This window comes from Hordeum vulgare, chromosome 3H, assembly GCF_904849725.1.
Source record: "Hordeum vulgare subsp. vulgare chromosome 3H, MorexV3_pseudomolecules_assembly, whole genome shotgun sequence".
NCBI lineage: Eukaryota > Viridiplantae > Streptophyta > Magnoliopsida > Poales > Poaceae > Hordeum > Hordeum vulgare.
The window spans coordinates 184,588,637-184,608,430 of NC_058520.1; the positions used below are offsets into that span (position 1 = coordinate 184,588,637).

The 19,794-nt window shown below is 48.9% G+C and overlaps 1 protein-coding gene across 1 annotated transcript; it reads left to right on the plus strand.

The window, feature by feature from the left end:
* The first annotated feature begins 12,830 nt into the window (after positions 1-12,830).
* Positions 12,831-14,753, plus strand: LOC123439773 (peroxidase 72-like). The gene is made up of 3 exons (XM_045116450.1): positions 12,831-13,232; positions 13,785-13,976; positions 14,062-14,753. Exons 1-3 carry the CDS (start codon positions 13,002-13,004, stop codon positions 14,644-14,646), a joined length of 1,008 nt encoding a protein of 335 aa, XP_044972385.1. The 5' UTR covers positions 12,831-13,001; the 3' UTR covers positions 14,647-14,753.
* The last annotated feature ends 5,041 nt before the right edge of the window (positions 14,754-19,794 follow it).

Sequence of the window (19,794 nt, forward strand, 5' to 3'; positions counted from 1 at the left end):
ATATCAAACAACCGCTTCTCACCGGCAAGTTTGAAATCGAAGTTGAGCTCTTTGATTGCCCAATAAGCTTTGTGTTCTAGCTCAAGAGGTAAATGACATCCCTTACCGTAAACTATTTTATACGGCGACATGCCCATGGGATTCTTATAAGCAGTTCTATAAGCCCATAATGCATCGTCAAGTTTGCTAGACCAATTCTTTCGAGATCTATTGACAGTCTTTTGTAAGATCAATTTGATATCCCTATTACTCAACTCCACTTGACCACTAGACTGAGGATGATAAGTAGATGCAACTCTATGGTTGACATCATACTTAGTGAGCATCTTGCAGAAAACACCATGAATGAAGTGTGAACCGCCATCAGTCACCAGATATCTAGGGACTCCAAATCTTGGGAAAATGACTTCTTTAAGCATCTTAATAGAGGTGTGGTGATCAACATTTCTAGTGGGGATAGCTTCTACCCACTTAGTGACGTAATCAACAGCAACTAAGATGTGAGTATACCCATTGGAACTCGGGAAGGGTCCCATATAATCAAAGCCCCAGACATCAAATGGTTCAATGACAAGTGAATAGTTCATAGGCATTTCCTGACGTTTACTGATGTTCCCTATTCTTTGGCATTCGTCACAAGACAAGACAAACTTACGGGCATCCTTGAAGAGAGTGGGCCAATAGAAACCTGATTGCAATACCTTATGAGTAGTTCTATCTCCAGCATGGTGTCCTCCGTAGGCTTCAGAATGACACTTCTGCAGGATCTGTCCATGTTCATATTCACGCACACAACGTCTAATAACACCATCTACTCCTTCCTTATAAAGGTGAGGATCATCCCAAAAGTAGTGTCTCAAATCAAAGAAGAATTTCTTCTTTTGCTCGTAGGTGAAACTGGGTGGTATGTATTTGTCTACGATATAGTTTGCGTAATCAGCATACCACGGTGCACTATGTGAAGTGCGGATGACATTCAATTGCTCATCAAGAAAGCTGTCATCAATAGGTCGTGGGTCATCAAGGACATTCTCTAGCCTGGACAAGTTATCTGCTATAGGGTTATCAGCACCCTTTCGGTCAACAACGTGCAAATCAAATTCCTGTAGCAGGAGAACCCATCTGATTAGCCTAGGCATAGCGTCCTTCTTCTCCATAAGGTACTTAATAGCAGCATGATCAGAGTGAATAATGACTTTGGAGTCAACTATATAAGATATGAACTTTTCACATGCAAACACGACTGCTAAAAATTCCTTCTCCGTAGTGGCATAGTTTCTTTGGGCACTGTCTAGAGTTTTACTAGCGTAGTGAATGACATTCAACTTCTTGTCAACTCTTTGTCCTAGAAAAACACCAACAACATAATCACTAGCATCGCACATGATTTCAAAGGGCGAGTTCCAATCAGGTGGTTAAACAATAGGTGCGGTTATCTAGGCCTTCTTAAGTATTTCGAAAGCTTCCTCACAATCCTCATCAAAAACAAAAGGAACATCCTTCTGCAAGAGGTTGGTAAGAGGCCTAGAAATGTTAGAGAAGTCCTTAATGAACCTTCTATATAAACCAGCATGACCTAGGAAACTTCGTATACCTCTGATATCTGTGGGGCAAGGCATTTTCTCAATTGCATCAACCTTAGCCTTATCAACTTCAATGCCTTTCTTAGAGATTTTGTGTCCTAAGACGATGCCTTCATTAACCATGAAGTGGTACTTCTCCCAGTTCAAAACGAGGTTGGTATCTTTGCATCTCTGTAAGACTCGATCAAGGTTGCTGAGGCAATCGTCAAAGGAAGAATCGTAAACGGAGAAATCATCCATGAAAACCTCAACAATCTTTTCACAAAAGTCAGAGAATTTTTCCACCATACATATTTGAAAGGTGGCAGGTGCATTGCATAAGCCAAAAGGCATATGTCTATAAGCAAAGGTACCGAAGGGGCAGGTGAAAGTGGTTTTCTCCTGATCAGATTGTGCAACAGGTATTTGCGAGAAACCTGAATAACCGTCTAGAAAGCAGAAGTGTGTGTGTTTAGATAGCCTTTCTAGCATTTGGTCGATAAACGGCAAAGGATAATGGTCTTTCCTGGTTGCCATGTTCAGTTTCCGGAAGTCTATCACCATCCTATAGCCAGTAATAATCCTCTGTGGGATTAGTTCATTCTTATCATTGGGAACGACGGTGATACCTCCCTTCTTAGGTACGCAATGTACTGGACTTACCCAATCACTATAAGCAACAGGATAAATGATTCCTGCTTCCAGAAGCTTTAATATTTATTTTCTCACAACCTCTTTCATCCTAGGATTTAACCTCCGTTGATGATCAGCGACTGGCTTAGAATCAGGATCGGTTTTAATCTTGTGCTGCCATAGAGTGGGACTAATACCCTTAAGATCATCAAGAGTATATCCAATAGCAGCACGGTGCTTCCTCAAAGTTTTTAATAACTTCTTCTCTTCGTGATTCGAGAGGTGAGCACTAATAATAACAGGATATATCTCCTTCTCATCAAGATAGGCATACTTAAGTGTATCTGGTAACTATTTTAGCTCGAACACGGGATCACCCTTTGGTGCGGGAGGATCCCCAAGCAGTTCAACAGGCAGATTATTCTTAAGAATATGATATTGTTCTAAAACAATTTTATCTATCTCATCTCTTTCATCCATATGCATATCATTTTCATGCTCAAGCAGATATTTCTCTAAAGGATCCATAGGAGGCACGGCGATAGAGGCAAGAGCAATGATTTCATCCCTACCAGACGACTCTTTTTCATGGGGTTGTCTTCCAAACTTGGAGAAGTTAAATTCATGAGACACACCCTCGAAACTAACAGTGACAATCTGTTTAACGCAATCAATATGAGCATTGACAGTGTGGAGAAAGGGTCTACCAAATATGATGGGACAAAAACTATCTTGTGCAGTAGCAAGGACGAGGAAATCAGTAGGATACTTCGTCTTACCACACAGGACTTCTACGTGTGTGACAATTCCCACAGGGCAGATAGTGTCTCTATTAGCTAGCATAATAGTGACATCAATGGGTTCTAACTCAGCAGGTGCAATCTCATCTTTGATTTCATCATATAGGGACCGGGGTATTGCACTAACACTAGCACCCATATTACATAAACCATGATAAAAGTGATCTCCTATCTTGACAGAAACAATGGGCATGCCAACTACAGGTCCGTATTTGTCTTTCGCGTGAGGTTTAGCAATTCTAGCGGAGTCCTCACAGAATTTGATAACATGCCCGTCTATGTCTTCGGATAAGAGATCTTTGATAATAGCAACACTAGGTTCAGCTCTAATTTCCTCAGGGGGTGCAAGTGGTCTAATGTAACCCCTATGTATCACAGTTGGAGCTTTAGAATAATCCATTTTCCTAGCAGGGTAAGTTGGTTTCTCAGTGTAGGCACAAGGAACAATAGGATCATTATAGGCAATGACTTTCTCTTCAACTAGATTGGGTTTAACTATGTTGACTTATATAGGAGGATGATACTTAAACCACTTCTCTTTGGGAAGATCAATATGAGCAGCAAAAGATTCACATAGAGAAGCTACTATCTCAGAGTCAAGTCCATACTTAGCGCTAAAATATCTATAAGTGTTTGTTTCAACAAAAGATTTAACGCAATCAAACTGGAAATTCGTACCTGACTCCTTAACTTCTTCAAGCTCCCAATCTTCAGAGTTACGTTTGATTCTTTCCAATAAATTCCACTTGTGGTCAATATCCTTCTTCATAAAAGAACCGGTACAAGAAGTGTCAAGCATGGTACGATCTTCATGAGAAAGCCGAGCATAAAAGTTTTGAGTGATAATTTCTCTCGAGAGCTCATGATTGGGGCATGAATATAGCATTGATTTAAGCCTCCCCCAAGCTTGAGCTATGCTTTCCCTGTCACGAGGCCAAAAGTTATAAATATAATTCCGATCACGATGTACTAAATGCATAGGATAGAACTTTTGATGAAATTCCAATTTCAACCGATTGTAGTCCCATGATCCAGTATCATCACATAGCCTATACCATGTCAGCGCCTTACCCTTCAACGATAAAGGAAAGACTTTCTTCTTTACCTCATCCTCGGGCAAACCTGCAAGCTTAAATAAACCACAAACTTCATCTACATAGATTAGATGCAAGTTTGGATGTGATGATCTATCTCGTGTAAAAGGATTAGCCAGCAGTTTCTCAAGCATACCCGAAGGAATTTCATAAAAGATATTTTCAGTAGGTACCTTAGGTTGAGGAGAAACTCCTCGTGCTTCCGTTCATGGTGAAGATACCCCGAACAAATTCCTCAAAGGAACAGTTTCCATAGTGACAAGTGACAATAAATTTCAGCATAGTATATAAATGTTTCCTTACCAAATTCCACTTACCAAAGGCACTTCCCTCCCCGGCAACGGCGCCAGAAAAGAGCCTTGATGACCCACAAGTATAGGGGATCAATCGTAGTCCTTTTGATAAGTAAGAGTGTCGAACCCAACGAGGAGCAGAATGCTCTGATAAACGGTTTTCAGCAAGGTAATAACTGCAAGCACTGAAAGTAGCGGTAACAAGTGATGGTGTAGTGAGGTGAAACGTAGCAGGTGAAAAGTAACAAGTAACAAGTAATAGCAATGGTGCAGCAAAGTGGCCCAATCCCTTTTGTAGCAAGGAACAAGCCTGAACAAAGTCTTATAGGAGGAAAAAACGCTCCCGAGGACACACGGGAATTTCTGTCATGCTAGTTTTCATCATGTTCATATGATTCGCGTTCGTTACTTTGATAGTTTGACATGTGGGTGGACCGGCGCTTGGGTACTGCCCTTACTTGGACAAGCATCCCACTTATGATTAACCCCTCTCGCAAGCATCCGCAACTACGAAAGAAGAATTAAGACAAAGTCTAACCATAGCATTAAACTAGTGGATCCAAATCAGCCCCTTACCAAGCAACGCATAGACTGGGGTTTAAGCTTCTGTCACTCTAGCAACCCATCATCTACTTACTACTCCCCAATGCCTTCCTCTAGGCCCAAATAATGGTGAAGTGTTATGTAGTCGACGTTCACATAACACCACTAGAGGAAAAACAGCATACAACATATCAAATTACCGAACGAATACCAAATTCACATGACTACTATTAGCATGACTTATCCCATGTCCTCAGGAACAAAAGTAACTACTCACAAAGCATAATCATATTCATGACCAGAGAGGTAATGAGTAGCATCAAGGATCTGAACATAAACTCTTCCACCAAGTAATCCAACTAGCATCAGCTACAAAGAGTAATCAACGCTACTAGCAACCTTACAAGTACCAATCGGAGTCGCGAGACGGAGATTGGTTACAAGTGATGAACTAGGGTTTGGAGATGAGATGGTGCTGATGAAGATGTTGATGGAGACGAGTCCCCTCCGGTGAGAGGAGTGTTGGTGATGACGATGGCGACGATTTCCCCTCCGGGAGGGAAGTGTCCCCGGCAGGATCGTTCTGCCAGAGCTCTAGATTGGTTCTGCTCAAGTTCCGCCTCGTGGCAGCGGCGCCTCCTCGAAAAAGCTCCGCCTTGATTTTTTTTCCGGACGAAACCCTTCATATAGCTGAAGAGGGGGGGCCAGTGGGCAACCAGGGTGCCCACAAGCCCTATAGCCGCGGCCAGGGAGGCAGGTCATGGCTACCAGGCTTGTGGGCCCCTGACAACTCCCCTCTGGCACTTCTTTCACCCAGTATTTTTTATATATTCCCAAAAAATTCCACGTTGATTTTCAGGGCATTTGGAGTTGCGCAGAATAGAGGACTCAGACTTGCTCCTTTTCCAGTCCAGAATTTCAGCTGCCGATATTCTCCCTCTTCAAATAAACCTTGCAAAATAAGAGAGAAAAGGCATAAGTATGGTACCACAAAGTATAATAACAGTCCATAAAGCGATAAATATCAACATGAAAGCATGATGCAAAATGGACGTATCAATCACCCTCGCGCAGCCCCTTTCGCACCGCAAACCACCGTCCAGGAACGCCGTTGAGGAGCACTGCCGCCGACGAGGATTTGAGAATGAGGTCCATCCAGTCGCACCAGGTGGCTGGGAACCCCTGCACCTCCATAATCCGGTGAAGGCTGGGCCAGGCAATGGAGTCGAAAGCTTTAGCAAATTCTAGGTTGAAGACCACGAAGGGGCGCCCCGCTTATGGCAGCACTGCACGAGCTCCGCAGCATAGACGAAGTTCTCCAAAATACTGCGTCCGGACAAGAACCCAGACTGGTCCTCATCGATGAGCGGGCGAATCTGAAGTTGCACCTTGTGGTGAGCCACCGGGAGAGAATCTACATATTCCCGTTTTGAAGAGAAAGGCGGCGGAAATCCCGAGGAGTCGACACCCCATCCGTCTTCGGAATGAGGGCAATGAGCACCCTGTTAACCCCGTCGAGCTTCGCCGAGCTGCAGTGGACATTGTTGAAGAGCCGCTAGAGATCATCCGCGACCACCAGCCAGGCGGCCAGGTAGAAGGCGGGCCCGAGGCCGTCGGGGTCCGGAGCGCTCGACTTATCCAAAGCAAAGACAGCCGCCCGGATCTCCTCCCGGGAGGAGGGCGCCACCAGAGGAGCCGCATCCACCGTTGGGGCGTTGGAGTAGAGGGACGCCAGGTCGAAGCCCCACGAGGTCAGGGGGTCCGGTCCGACCCATCAGTACGGAGTAGAACCGTCGCAGCGCCGCTTCCTTAGCGTTATGAGCAACAAACCCGACGTTGTTTACTGCAAGGACCCGGATGGCGTTGCAGCATCGCCGGTGGGAGGCACGGGTGTATAAGTAGCCGGTGTTTTCATCGCTCTCCGCCACCGCGCGACACTTCCCGCGCTGCCGTCAGTAGGCAGCATGTATCGCCACACACGTAGCGAGCACCAGACGGGCATCGCCCCGCAGCTCGATCTCTCTACGGGATAGCCGACGTTGCTCCTCCAGGAAATCTAATAGGTCAACCAAGAACTTGCAATTATTCTCGAAAACAGTAATGAATTTGTATTGTCTTTTCCAAACCTTGGCGGTAAACCTGAGGTGTTTCTTCTGGCGAGCAAGACGGGTAGCAGCGCAGGCGAACTGGGTGACAACACACCAGGCAGGCAAAACCGATGGGAGAAACTGGGGGTCCAGTAATCACGAGTTTTCAAAGAAGAAACACCCCGCAGAGGGGATGCGAGTAGAGACCGAGACGATCAGGGGGAAGTGGTCAGAAGTGGGCCTGGGTTGGGAAGCAAGGGTGGAGTCCGGGAACAACAGGTCCCAACAGGAGTCGAAAAACGCCCGACCAAGTCACGCAAGAGTGGGGGGTCCCGCTTGTTCGACCAGGTGAAGCGACGGTCTGTGAGAGGGAGCTCGAACCAAGCCATGGCGTTGATCAAAGAGTTAAAGATGGATGCATGGCCAACGTCAAACCGGTCGTTGTTTTTCTCGCGCGGGTGGCGGAAAGATTGAAGTCCCCAACGACCAGCCACGCCCCATGGATGGACGGGGCAAGGGCCATCATGTCATCGACAAAATCCACAGTAAGTGAGTGGTCTGCACGGGCATAAACGTTAGTGACCGAGAAGGCGATGTCGAAGATCGTGGAAGCCAGGGACGTGGTGAGCGAGAAACGAGACCTGGAAGAGCTGACGAGAGACAGGAGGCGAGGGTTCCAAGCAGTCACCATGCCCCCCCCCCCCCCCCGACGACCCGGCGGCGTCACTAGTAAGAAAGTCAGAAAGACATGAGAGGAGGAAGGAGCGAGCTTTTTGCACCTCAAGGGTAGCAAGCTTAGTCTCCTGCAGACAAGCAACCGAGGGGGCCGTCGAGGATATGGAGTTGCGAACAAGGTTGCATTTGTCTCCATCTCCCAAGCCCTGGACATTCCAGGAGAGGAAGGACAAGCATTGGACGGGATTAACCATGCAACACCCATGGAGTAATACAGACGCACATGGCACACCGAAAGGAAGATACAGGGCCACCCAAACTGGAGGGAGAATAGGATGAAGCAAGAGGGACCGGGGCAGTACACACCGCCCACAGACTAGGCCCAAAAAGCCTACAGATCATCAACCGAGGGGGACACCGATGAAGCCGTGAGCCCAGCAGCAGCCCGCAAGCCAACCACCGAGGCAATCGGAAGGGGCTGAACCACTGCGTCCAGGACCTGGTCACGAGCGCCTTGGCCTGCAGCCTCGGGGAGCAACCAATGAGCGCGTCCTTGAGGGACCTGCGCTTGATCGCCTTGTCGGCGATAGCGAAGAATTTCCCCGTGTCCGCATGGGCCAGGCGCGCGATGCGGCGTTCCTCCCAGCCAACGCAGGGGCGGGAGGGACGAGAGCATCCATGCAGGGCGAACCCACGTCCTCCTCCTCCATGCAGATCTCGACACCCACGTCTCCCTCCCCCTCCCAGCCGGTCACATCGTCGGGCAACTCCTAGAGGTGCACCGAGGAGCTGGAGAAGGAGACAACAAAAACCTCGGCCAGAGGCCGGCCCAGTCGACATCGCGGGTGAGCGACAGCCTGGTGATGAAGCTGAAGAAAGGGGGCGCCCTGAGGACCCGCAGGACAAAGTCCAGATTGTTGCCACGCCCTCCACTACCGAACCCCTGTTACACCCGGGGGGAACGCCGGGACTAGGACGTCGCCGTGACGGCGGAGGCCGTCGGGCCTATTATGGATGAACGGGGGTGGCGGATGGCTGAAGAAGCGAATGTATTCGCCATCGGCCTCAAACGAGTGAGCCATAGGCCAGACAGAAGCCATCTCAATGGAGATTGCCCGCGTCGCCCAGGGCCCTCCCCACGGCCAGACGTCGCAAGGGACGTTCCTGGAGCGCTCGAGAAGCACCACCGTGTGGACCATAGCAAGCTCGTGGTTGAAGAGGGCGGGGGGGGGGGGGGTGGGGGGATCCTCCTCCAAGACTCGACCAAAGCCAGAGAAGGCAGCGTCAATGCACGCCGGCGTGATGAATTCCACCAGGAAGCGCGTAGCCACCGGGAGAGCGCACTCGCGAGAACGTTGAGGCACGTTCCCAAATAGTTCCTCGCGGAAGAGGTCGATACGAGCCCCCTCGTAAAGCAGCGGCTGGTTGATGATGACCTCCTCACTGTCGGCCCAGGAGGCAAAGCGGAGGTAGCACACCCCCCATCGATGACGGGACAGTGTCGGAGGAGATGTGAGCAAAGTCACGTAGCATGGCAACATGAATCACATTGGTCGCGTTGATGAAAGCATTGGGGGGCTCTATAGGGACAACAGCAAGCCGGAGCGCCACCTCAAGATCCCCAGCAGGCATGAAAACGTCCATGGCGTCAGGGCGTTAAGATTCCGCCGCCACTGACGCCCCACTAGCCAAGGAGACCTCGGACCCCAAGGAGGACGAGAGGTGCAAGGAACCACGCGAGGACGATGGGTCGCGCGGCAGAAGCAGATCTAGAAGCGGCGCCACCGAGGCACCCATGACCACCTCGGGCTGAGGATAGCCGAGCAGCACCACCGTGGGAGGAGGGGGCGGAAGGGGAGAGCGCACCACAACGTCCAACATGACGTATGTGGGGGAAGGCGAGGGAGAGCGGCGGCTCGGGAAGCTGGGCCCTCCCACCTCAAGGCGTCGCGGGATCTAGGAGAGGCCCGGCATGGAACGACGAGCGACAGAGGCGAGAGGGGTCTGACTGCGGTGAGGGGGTGGCGGGGGCGGCGGCGACGGCGGCGGGGGTGGGGCGAGGCTGGGGCACAGAGGAGCGAGGCCTGACGACCGGACACGGGGGGCCATGAGACAGGAGCGGGAGCGCGCGCGATGGCCGAAACAATGGCAACGGCGACAGCGGATAGGGTCCCGGCAGCCTTTCATGAAGTGGCCGGAGGAGAGGCAGCGAAAGCAGCCGTCAAGAGAGAGAAGCATGGAGGGGGGCAACGGGGAGGGGCCGTAGGAGATAACAACGTCGTGCGGTATGGGCTCGCGACGCCCCTACGGGAGCAAGCAGAGGAGTAAGTCCAGGGGCCCCCGCATTAAACCCCACGTCGCTGTCGGGGTCAGGAGGCACATTGTCCGCAGCGGGAGACAACGCAGAAATCCCTGGGCTGGAGACAGCTGGATCGCACCCCGTCAAATCGGCGTGGGGGCCAGGCGAATCCGGAGGCAAATCGCGACCAACGATGGGACGCAACAGAAGGGCAGGAAGGCACGACCTAGGCGCGGGTAGGCGTTTCCGGGACGAAAGGATACGATGGCGCAAATGCGCATTGACGACCGCCTTGATGGCGGCAGGTGGGGCGCTAGCAGCCTCGGCGCGTGCCTCGTCCACTAACAGGAACAGCTGAAGTTGCACCGCCGCCGCGCTCCCAACGCTGGACTCGGCCATGAACCGCGCGACGACCTCGCCGACCACCTGGACAGAGAAGACCAGGGGCCAATCCAACACAGCAACGAGACGAGCGGGGGGCGCGCGGAAAAAGTAGGAGACGAGCACAAAGATGGTTGCGACGGAGAGAGGGGGTTCCTCGCTGGAGGAGAGATCCAGACCGTCCCTGGAGGGGAAGCGGAACCAGAGATGGGGTCGTAGACGACCCTGGAGCGGAAAGGGGAGAAGACTCACGCCTGGAAAGCTTTACCTCGGGGTGCACCACACGGAACCGTCTGCGCGTGCTGGGACCCGTCTTGCTGTCAGAGGAGCCAATAGGCCGGCGGCCACGGACCGAAGCAGGCGGGGAGGTGGTAACTGGCGGGATTGGGGGTGGAGGTGGTGGTGGAATGCTTGGAGGGAGCGCTAGTTGGGGGGCGCCGGGGCAATCGCCTGCTCGTCGTCAGAGCTCTCGCCCGACATCCAACAATATTTATGTTTGAATTATGTATTTTGAAGTACGAAAAATTCGTATTTGTGTGCATTGCTTATTGTTTGGCTAAGACGATGGATGTGCATGAATTTACATGTATTTGATGTTTCAAAAGTACGGATAACAGTTATGAATTGAGTTATTTAAGGGTCGGCCAGTCATTGTCTTGTCCGCGAATATACAGGGTCCGGATTAGGCAATTTCGGTATCCTCTCACAATTCATCGGTTAGCTAACTAAGGAGGAAATCTGCAGCGCCACAACTGTGTAGTGTACCCAAATCCAAATCTAAGAAGATAGTTGAATGCATATATAATCACCACCAACAACATACAGGGGCCTGCATTAATCAGTATACTGATGATTAACAATGCTTACTCTTGCATATAACTAAAGTAGTAGGATTCATTTGGAAGCAAAGCCTCTACTTTGATCACCGCCTTTTTCTACTTATTTTGTCATCTTTGTTTCACACGTGAAGAGGGTATATATACGTAGAGTACCGTCTAGTCTAATGTCATGTGTTGCACGCGGACAAATAGGTTTTTCTTAAAATACGGTAAAATTAGACTGCCTATTTGTCCAAACTTCATAATCTGCGCCTACTGGAATTCAATCATTTTTTAGGGTTTAACGTGTCAAACTAATGCAAAATATGGTTCGAAAATAGTCAAATTAATAAAATGTAGTGCAAACGGCCTGCCATCATGTGACAAATTGGAATTCCTTTTACAAACATTTAGAAAACATGTATGTCCTTGGAATTATATACTACTCTTTTCGTCCCACAATATAAGAACGTTTTTCAAGCAATTACAGCTTTAAAATGTTTTTATATTATAGAACGGAGAAAGTAGTATGAAAATTGTGTTTGGTTCCCAAGCTCCATGAAGCCTGGTTTTTTAGAAATGCAAAAATCTAATTTTTAGGTTTCAAAAAGTTACAGAACAAAATGCACACATACCTACATCTGTATACTACTTGTCTGTAAAGTTTCATGGTGAAATACATTTTTATGGGAGCTACACAAAGATGACAAAACCATGTATTTCTACCACATGTACTATTCACTACGTATACAATAACACCATTTTTTTTGTACAACTCACACCAAAACGTATTTCATAGTGAAATTCTATTTCCTGGGTTGACTTTAGAGTTTTTAAAAGAATCCTGTTTCCTGAGAGCCAAAAATTCTCTCTCTGCTGCTTGTCACTTGTGACTTGGAGTGTGCATGTGTGTCTGCCTGGCATGAAGCAAGAAAGTTAAAGGCAAACATACCATGGCCGATCTATTAATTGTACATCATACATACCCTGCTTTTACTCTCCTTTACGGAGAAAAAAACATGGATATACCCTGGGTGTATGAAAGTATAATCATCAGCCCCAGATACACGAACTGTGATGATTCTACTATAAGAATCGAAAACAACGCATGCGTGAATGATGATGATGATGATAATACGTATCCCAGTATGCATGCAAAGTTGGCAACACGATCCTGCTTGCACAACAGCGTTGCGACTGGAAGCAAGTACTCCTACTAATTAATACGGCCCGCCGGTATATATCGTAATTTATAAGCTTGATTACGTGGTATATACCTCACTCACGTGTTGCTCCAAGCCTAAACATGGTTGGCCGGTGTTACGGTGGGACATGTGATGAAATGACAGATCAAACCTGCATTTACTAAAGTTTATTCTTCCATGGAGCCCGGCCGAGACAAGGCATGCATGGACAATAGCATGCAGCACTAGCACTTTCAACTCTTTAGGCCTTGGCTTGGGGCCAAGTTTGGATCTCTTCCATTGGAGTTGCTTGATGGAAGAATTATTGACGAAGCAGTTGAAAACAGGTGCCCATCTAACGGGATTGCCTAACCACCCGGCCATTCGCCAGCTCCATCTCACCATCCGTCCTCTCATCTCCTCTCCTCTGCTCTCGAAACCGCCCTTTCTTCTTCCCCTGCCACTCCCTACACGCGCCCCCATCCCATCCCCTCGCTATATAAACCCACTCCATGTTCACCTCTTCTCACCACCCACACACAACACGGGAAGCAGCTCTCTGACCTTCTCTCGCTTGCAAGTTGCAACCCTCGCAGTGCGAAGCAAAGTAGTTTGCTTACATCCATCCACCAATGGCGACCTCCATGGTTTGCCTGGTTGCGCTCTGCCTCGTGTCTCCGCTGCTCCTCGCCGGCGCCGCCCACGGCAACCCGGGTTACGGCGGGCTGTTCCCGCAGTTCTACGATCACTCGTGCCCCAAAGCCAAGGAGATCGTGCACTCCATCGTGGCGCAGGCCGTCGCCAGGGAGACAAGGATGGCCGCCTCCCTCGTCAGGCTGCATTTCCATGACTGCTTCGTCAAGGTACTACAGTATTTGCTTGCTCTCCCACCATGCATGAAACTTTGAGTTCATGTTCAACTGACACGATAAGATGCACATTTCAGTTGCTAAATAGCTGTCCCAACACATGACTCAACGCGCGAAATGTTCTATTTCAGCTTTTAAAGCTTTTGCTATAATTGCACCTTGGTACCATGAAAAAGTGCATCACTATGAGCTCTAGGAGCATGGAGGAATCTGTAGTTTTCTAGGCTAACTGTTTAACCAGTGATGTGATGAGATAGCCAGCCTACCTACATCGCCCATGTGAGGATGTGAGCGCTGCTTTTTTGTTTGTCTGGGGTGACATGATCGAACCCGTACCATGATTGATTATATTATAATTAACCCAAAATGCACACTAACGCTGATATATCCCTGCAACGTACTAGCACGTTAACTAGACGCATGTGCCTCTTCCCTATGTGCTGCTACTATTAGCTAGTAGCTACGTATTATTTTTTTCCATGTGTGTGCCTAACCACGCCACGTAATCTAAACAAACTTTCATCGTATCTTGCTCTTATTTTGCAGGGTTGCGACGCGTCCGTGCTGCTTGACAACAGCACCAACATCATCAGCGAGAAGGGGTCCAACCCCAACAAGGACTCTCTGAGGGGCTTCGAGGTCGTCGACGAGATCAAGGCCGCCCTCGAGGCCGCCTGCCCCGGCACCGTCTCCTGCGCCGACATTCTCACCCTCGCCGCACGCGACTCCACCATCCTGGTACGTCACCGTTGATTACCGCCACCACCAACACTTCTATTCCCGGTTCTTAAGTTTGACATGCAAATAATGAGCCTCCATGCAGGTTGGCGGGCCTTTCTGGGACGTGCCGCTCGGGCGGAGGGACTCTCTGGGCGCCAGCATCCAGGGCTCCAACCAAGGCATCCCCGCACCAAACAACACCCTCCCCACCATCATCACCAAGTTCAAGCGCCTGGGCCTCAACGTCGTGGACGTCGTCGCCCTCTCCGGCGGCCACACCATCGGCCTGTCCCGCTGCACCAGCTTCAGGCAGAGGCTGTACAACCAGTCGGGCAACGGCCTCGCCGACGGCACGCTGGACGTGTCCTTGGCGGCGCAGCTGAGGCAGGGCTGCCCGCGCTCCGGCGGCGACAACAACCTCTTCCCGCTGGACGCCGTCACCTCCACCAAGTTCGACAACTACTACTTCAAGAACATCCTGGCCGGCAGGGGCCTCCTCAGCTCCGACGAGGTGCTGCTCACCAAGAGCGCCGAGACGGCGGCGCTGGTGAAGGCCTACGCCAACGACGTGCACCTCTTCTTCCAGCACTTCGCGCAGTCCATGGTGAACATGGGCAACATCACGCCGCTCACCGGGTCGCAGGGGGAGATCAGGAAGAACTGCAGGAGGCTCAACAACTTCCATTAATAAGTTGCCGGAAAATGTCGCTTGATTTGCGCGTGCTGGTCGAACTGGCTTTCATTGTTTCTTTTTTCCTTTTGAAATAAGCAATTAAGTGTGGTTGTGTGCTTTAATTGGAACGCCGGATTGTGCCCTGTATGCTCCAACTTCATAATTAGTAGTCGTGCATACTTCCAATGCTTTGGGGGCTCTGAAAACAACTTGTCTGGATAACAAAACAAGAATCGATCACATTGTTGCATGGGTACGCGCCACGGAGTATGTACCCACCGAGTACCGTCAGGGATTACTTGCTGGCAGGGCAGTTGGCTATTCGGGAAAACTAGCCAGTAGTGAGTAATTTTTCATGGTGGTGGCAGTGAGCGAGCACCTCGCATGGGAATCTCACTCACCGTCCACGTACGGACGGAACGAGAAAAGCCACCATCTTGGTTATTAGTAGAACTACTTTTGTGGTAGGCTAATAATTAGTTCGTTTGTTTGCTGGTTAGGTAGGTAACATGCATGTGGCCGGGTTGCAGTACGTGGATGCGCAGCCCGGCTGGCCGGCCGGCCGGCCTTCCTAGGTCAAGGCAGCAATCAAACAAGCTAGTGCTGAGGCGCGCGTGTGGGTGGGTGAATCATGGCGTGGCCACCACACACACACTGCATGCATATACCCATCCCATAGCTTTCACAAGAAAGCCCCACCACTTCATTCATATCTATTGATCGAACCCACATAATATAAGCTTCTTTTGTAATCCTGAGAAAAGGATAGAGCCACCAAAAACAGCTCAGCTCGCTCCCGGTCTACCATGCAATTAACAAGCCGCTAGATAGCCAACTTGTTGCAAGGGTGAGTAATCATGCCTTCTCATGCATGCATCAAAAAGGAGAGGAAACTGGCACACTTTGTTCGTCTCTACTGGCACACTTTGCCCGGCCTTGCCTACAGCGAAAGCAGAAAGGGTAAATAGTGATGTGCGTGCGGGGATAAACATGTAATCATTTCTGTAACAGACGTGTGCAGGGTCGATCCACCAACATCCTCATCATTGCATTGCGCGCACACAAAGGAACTCACCAACGAAATGGTTTGAACCTTTTTAACTTTTTTTTTTATAAGGAGGAAACGAACCCTCTGCATAAATCGATGCATGCAGCCATCTTATTAAAGATAAAATAAACAGCGTGTGATGTCTACGGAGCTCCACGCTCGACAGCTCGAGGTATGAAATAAAACGAAAATGAAATTGAAAAAAAAACTGCCACATCCGGCGTGCGTAAAAGTAGACTACGATGCCTATACACCTAGCCTATTATTAGCACGCCATCCAAATCGGTTGAAGATAACCCGTACGACCATCTCCCATCGGTTGCACCCAATATCCATACGTCCCCTGGAGTTCACATGACTGAGTAACGATCACGTACGGATCCAAGATGTTGCTCTGAAGATAACCTGCAAAAAATATTGAAGTTCTTGCCATTAAAAGTTATATCATTTCTGGTATTCCATATAGCCCAAAACAAAGCACATATCCCAATCCCAATAAGTTTAGATATTTTAACGTCAACTCCGTTGAGCCACGTTGTAAATATTGAGCTAATACATGTAGGTGGGACGATATTGAAAGCTATTTGAATAGTTCTCCATAATAGTTTTGCAAGCGGGCATTGTAAGAAAAGGTGTCTTATTGTTTCATTTTGCTCACAATAGCAACAATTGGATCTACCTCTCCATCGACGTTTAATTAAGTTATCTTTGGTTAATATCACACATTTGTGTATAAACCACATGAAAACTTTAATCTTGAGCGGCACTTTGATGTTCCAAATTTTTAATGATCTGGATAATGTTCCTGTATTAATCAGATCCAAGTACATGGACTTTACTGAGAATACCCCATTCGCAGCTAAAATCCACCGAACATTATCCGTGCGGTTTGATAATTGCACCTGCATCAGTCTCCTAACCAGATGCAACCATGCATCCCAGCGTGCTCCCACTAAAGCACGCCTGAACTGCATATTAAGAGGGACCGATTGTAATATCATAGATATATAATCCTCTTTACGTTGTGCAATATTATATAACAGGGGGTATTGAAGTGCAAGAGGTGTATCCCCAAGCCAAGTATCTTCCCAAAACCTTGTTGAGGTACCATTACCAACTATAAATTTCACTTTCTGGAAAAAGGTCATCTTTATCTTCATTAACCCTTTCCAAAAAGGTGAGTCATTAGGTCTAGATGTAACCTGAGCTAAAGTTTTAGAATGAAGGTATTTATTCTTCAATATTTGAATCCACGTTCCTTCAGATTCTGTGGATAGCCTATATAGCCATTTGCTAAGCAAACATATGTTTTTCACTTCCAAATTTTCAATGCTCAAACCCCCCTGGTCTTTGGGTCGACATAACATATCCCAACGTGCCAATCTATATTTCTTCTTAGCTTCATCACTTTGCCAGAAGAAACGAGATCGATATAAATCTAGTCTTTTTCGCACCCCTACTGGTATTTCAAAAGAAGACAATAAAAACATGGGTAGGCTTGTTAATACTGAGTTGATTAATATTAGCCTCCCTCCATATGACATAAGTTTGCCCTTCCAGCAACTTAATTTTTTTTCAAATCTATCTTCAATACATTTCCATTCTTTATTTGTCAGTCTTCTATGATGGATAGGGATCCCGAGGTAATTAAATGGTAGTGAACCTAGTTCACATCCAAATAACTGCCTATAAGCGTGTTGCTCCTCTTTTGCCTTCCCAAAACATAAGAGTTCGCTTTTATGGAAATTAATTTTCAGTCCCGATAGTTGTTCAAATAAGCACAATAATAATTTCATATTCCTCGCTTTAGCCATATCATGTTTCATAAAAAGAATTGTATCATCCGCATATTGTAAAATAGATACACCCCCATCTACGAGATGTGGAACCAGTCCTCCAACTTGACCCTTATCTTTGGCTCGATCAATGAGTATTGTCAACATGTCTGCAACTATGTTGAACAACACTCGAGACATTGAGTCACCCTGCCTTAATCCTTTATGTGTTTGAAAATAATGACCTATGTCATCGTTAACTCTAATTCCTACACTTCCTTTCTGAATGAAAGTATCAACCTGATCTCTCCATCTTTGGTTGAATCCTTTCATACGTAAAGCCTGTTGAAGAAATGGCCATTTTACTTTATCGTAGGCTTTCTCGAAATCTACTTTGAAAAAAATCCCATCCAATTTCTTTGTATGGATTTCGTGTACCGTTTCATGAAGGACCACAACACCCTCTAAGATATTTCTCCCTGGCATAAACACAGTCTGCGTCGGTTGGACAACTGAGTGAGCTATCTTCGTTAATCTATTTGTACCAACCTTTGTAAAAAAATTGAAACTCACATTAAGCAGACAAATCGGTCTGAACTGCTCAATGCGTATAGCTTCCACCTTTTTTGGCAATAATGTAATTGTTCCAAAGTTTAGGTGGAATAGGTGCAGCTGGCCATCAAATAAATCCTGGAACATAGGCATGAGGTCTCTTTTGATGATATGCCAACACTTTTTATAAAATTCTGCCGGAAACCCATCTGGCCCCGGTGCCTTATTCTGTTTCATTTGTGTGATTGAATCAAGAACCTCTCTTTCTGTAAATGGAGCTGATAACACCTCATTCTCCTCTGCTTTGAGTTGAGGTATATCTTGAGTTAAGGCTTCATCCAAAGAGACCATCGTCTCTTTTGTCGGACCAAATAATTTCTTGTAATATTCAGATATGTATATTTTTAAGTTCTCATGACCTACTATTGTTCCCTCATCTTGCTCAAGTTGTGTAATTAATTTCTTTTGATGTTTGCCATTTGCAATCATATGAAAAAATTTAGTATTATCATCCCATGAACCACCTTTTCAACTGAACTGGACATCACTGCTTACGAAAAGCAGCATGATCGTGTTTAGCCATACTTCTCCAAGGAATTAATCTCAAACACAAGGTGATACTCCCTCCATCTATCTGAGTTTGTGAGGCTGGCGCTCTTATATCATAGGACGGAGAGAGTAACTAACTAACTAAATGTGTGTAACAAGCCACCAAGAGTATATACATATATACATATATACAGACAGACTTTGAGCTCACCCCCACCCCGCGCCGCTGGCCACTCCGGCCGCGGCGGCCACCCACCAAGCACTTATGGCCGGCCGGGGCAGGCCAACCCCCGGCGGTCCGCTGGCTTCCCCTGCTCCTCCAGGCGCCAGTCCGCACGACGCCCCAGCGCCCTGCGGTCCTTCGCCTGTGTCGCCCCGGGAGCTTCACCGCCTACTGCCAGATCCGGCTTCCGCGCCGCGGCTCCTTCTCCGGGGCGAGTGCTCCACTGCAGCGACCGACGGTCTGCCCCGCGCCTCCTCCCCATCACCGCTGGTGGGCATGGGACGGGATCCGCGGGATCTGCCTCCCTCCTCTGTCCCAGCGGAGACCGAGCGCCTTCAAGCCCCGCGCGTCAAGTCCATCATCGTCGACTCCTCGGGGGCCGAGGTTGCCATTTCGGGGTCGGATCCTCGCTGGACTGAGGTGGCCCGGCGGGGAAACCGCGGTGAATCGGCGGACCCCTCGGTCCCCCGGACTCTCCGAGGTACGCACCGGACGGGCCGCCGAGGCGACTTCATTGCTGATGCCCCGCACGCTGCTAGGCACCCTTTAGATCCGTTCGCCGGCCGCTGCTTTCGCTGTCTTAGCAAGCGTCACCGCCTAGCTGCCTGCCGCGATCCAGTGCACTGCCTCACCTGTAGACGAGCGGGTCACATTGCCTCTCGCTGCCCCCAGAATCGCAAGGCGAAGGGCTCTGTTAGGGATAGGTTGGGTCCGGTGCCTCGCGCGATCCAGCTGTGCGACCGCCTCCGGTTCCCTCCTCCGCCTCCCAGGGCCATGGCTCCGTCGGCTCCCTCCATGCTCCGCCATCTAGACCCGTCTCGGCGCCCCAGCGAGAGCCGCTCCACCACCGTGCTCTCCCCTGCTCTGGACCATGCCGTGTTTTTCCTCCGTAGCCACGCCGTCACGCTTTCGGCGGCAGATGGGGTCAACGTCTCTTCCCCGATGGTTGTGAGGAAGGCACTGGAGGCCCAGCTCTCCGTGCCAATGCATTCCCTACGGGTCACGGCTCACCACCC

What these genes read in the sequence shown, in the direction of transcription:
- LOC123439773 (XM_045116450.1), top strand. Translation starts at nt 13,002, where the DNA reads ATGGCGACCTCCATGGTTTGCCTGGTTGCGCTCTGCCTCGTGTCTCCG. An exon ending in TCCATGACTGCTTCGTCAAG is followed by an intron (nt 13,233 to 13,784) that starts GTACTACAGTAT and finishes CTTATTTTGCAG; the next exon opens with GGTTGCGACGCGTCCGTGCT. An exon ending in CACGCGACTCCACCATCCTG is followed by an intron (nt 13,977 to 14,061) that starts GTACGTCACCGT and finishes GCCTCCATGCAG; the next exon opens with GTTGGCGGGCCTTTCTGGGA.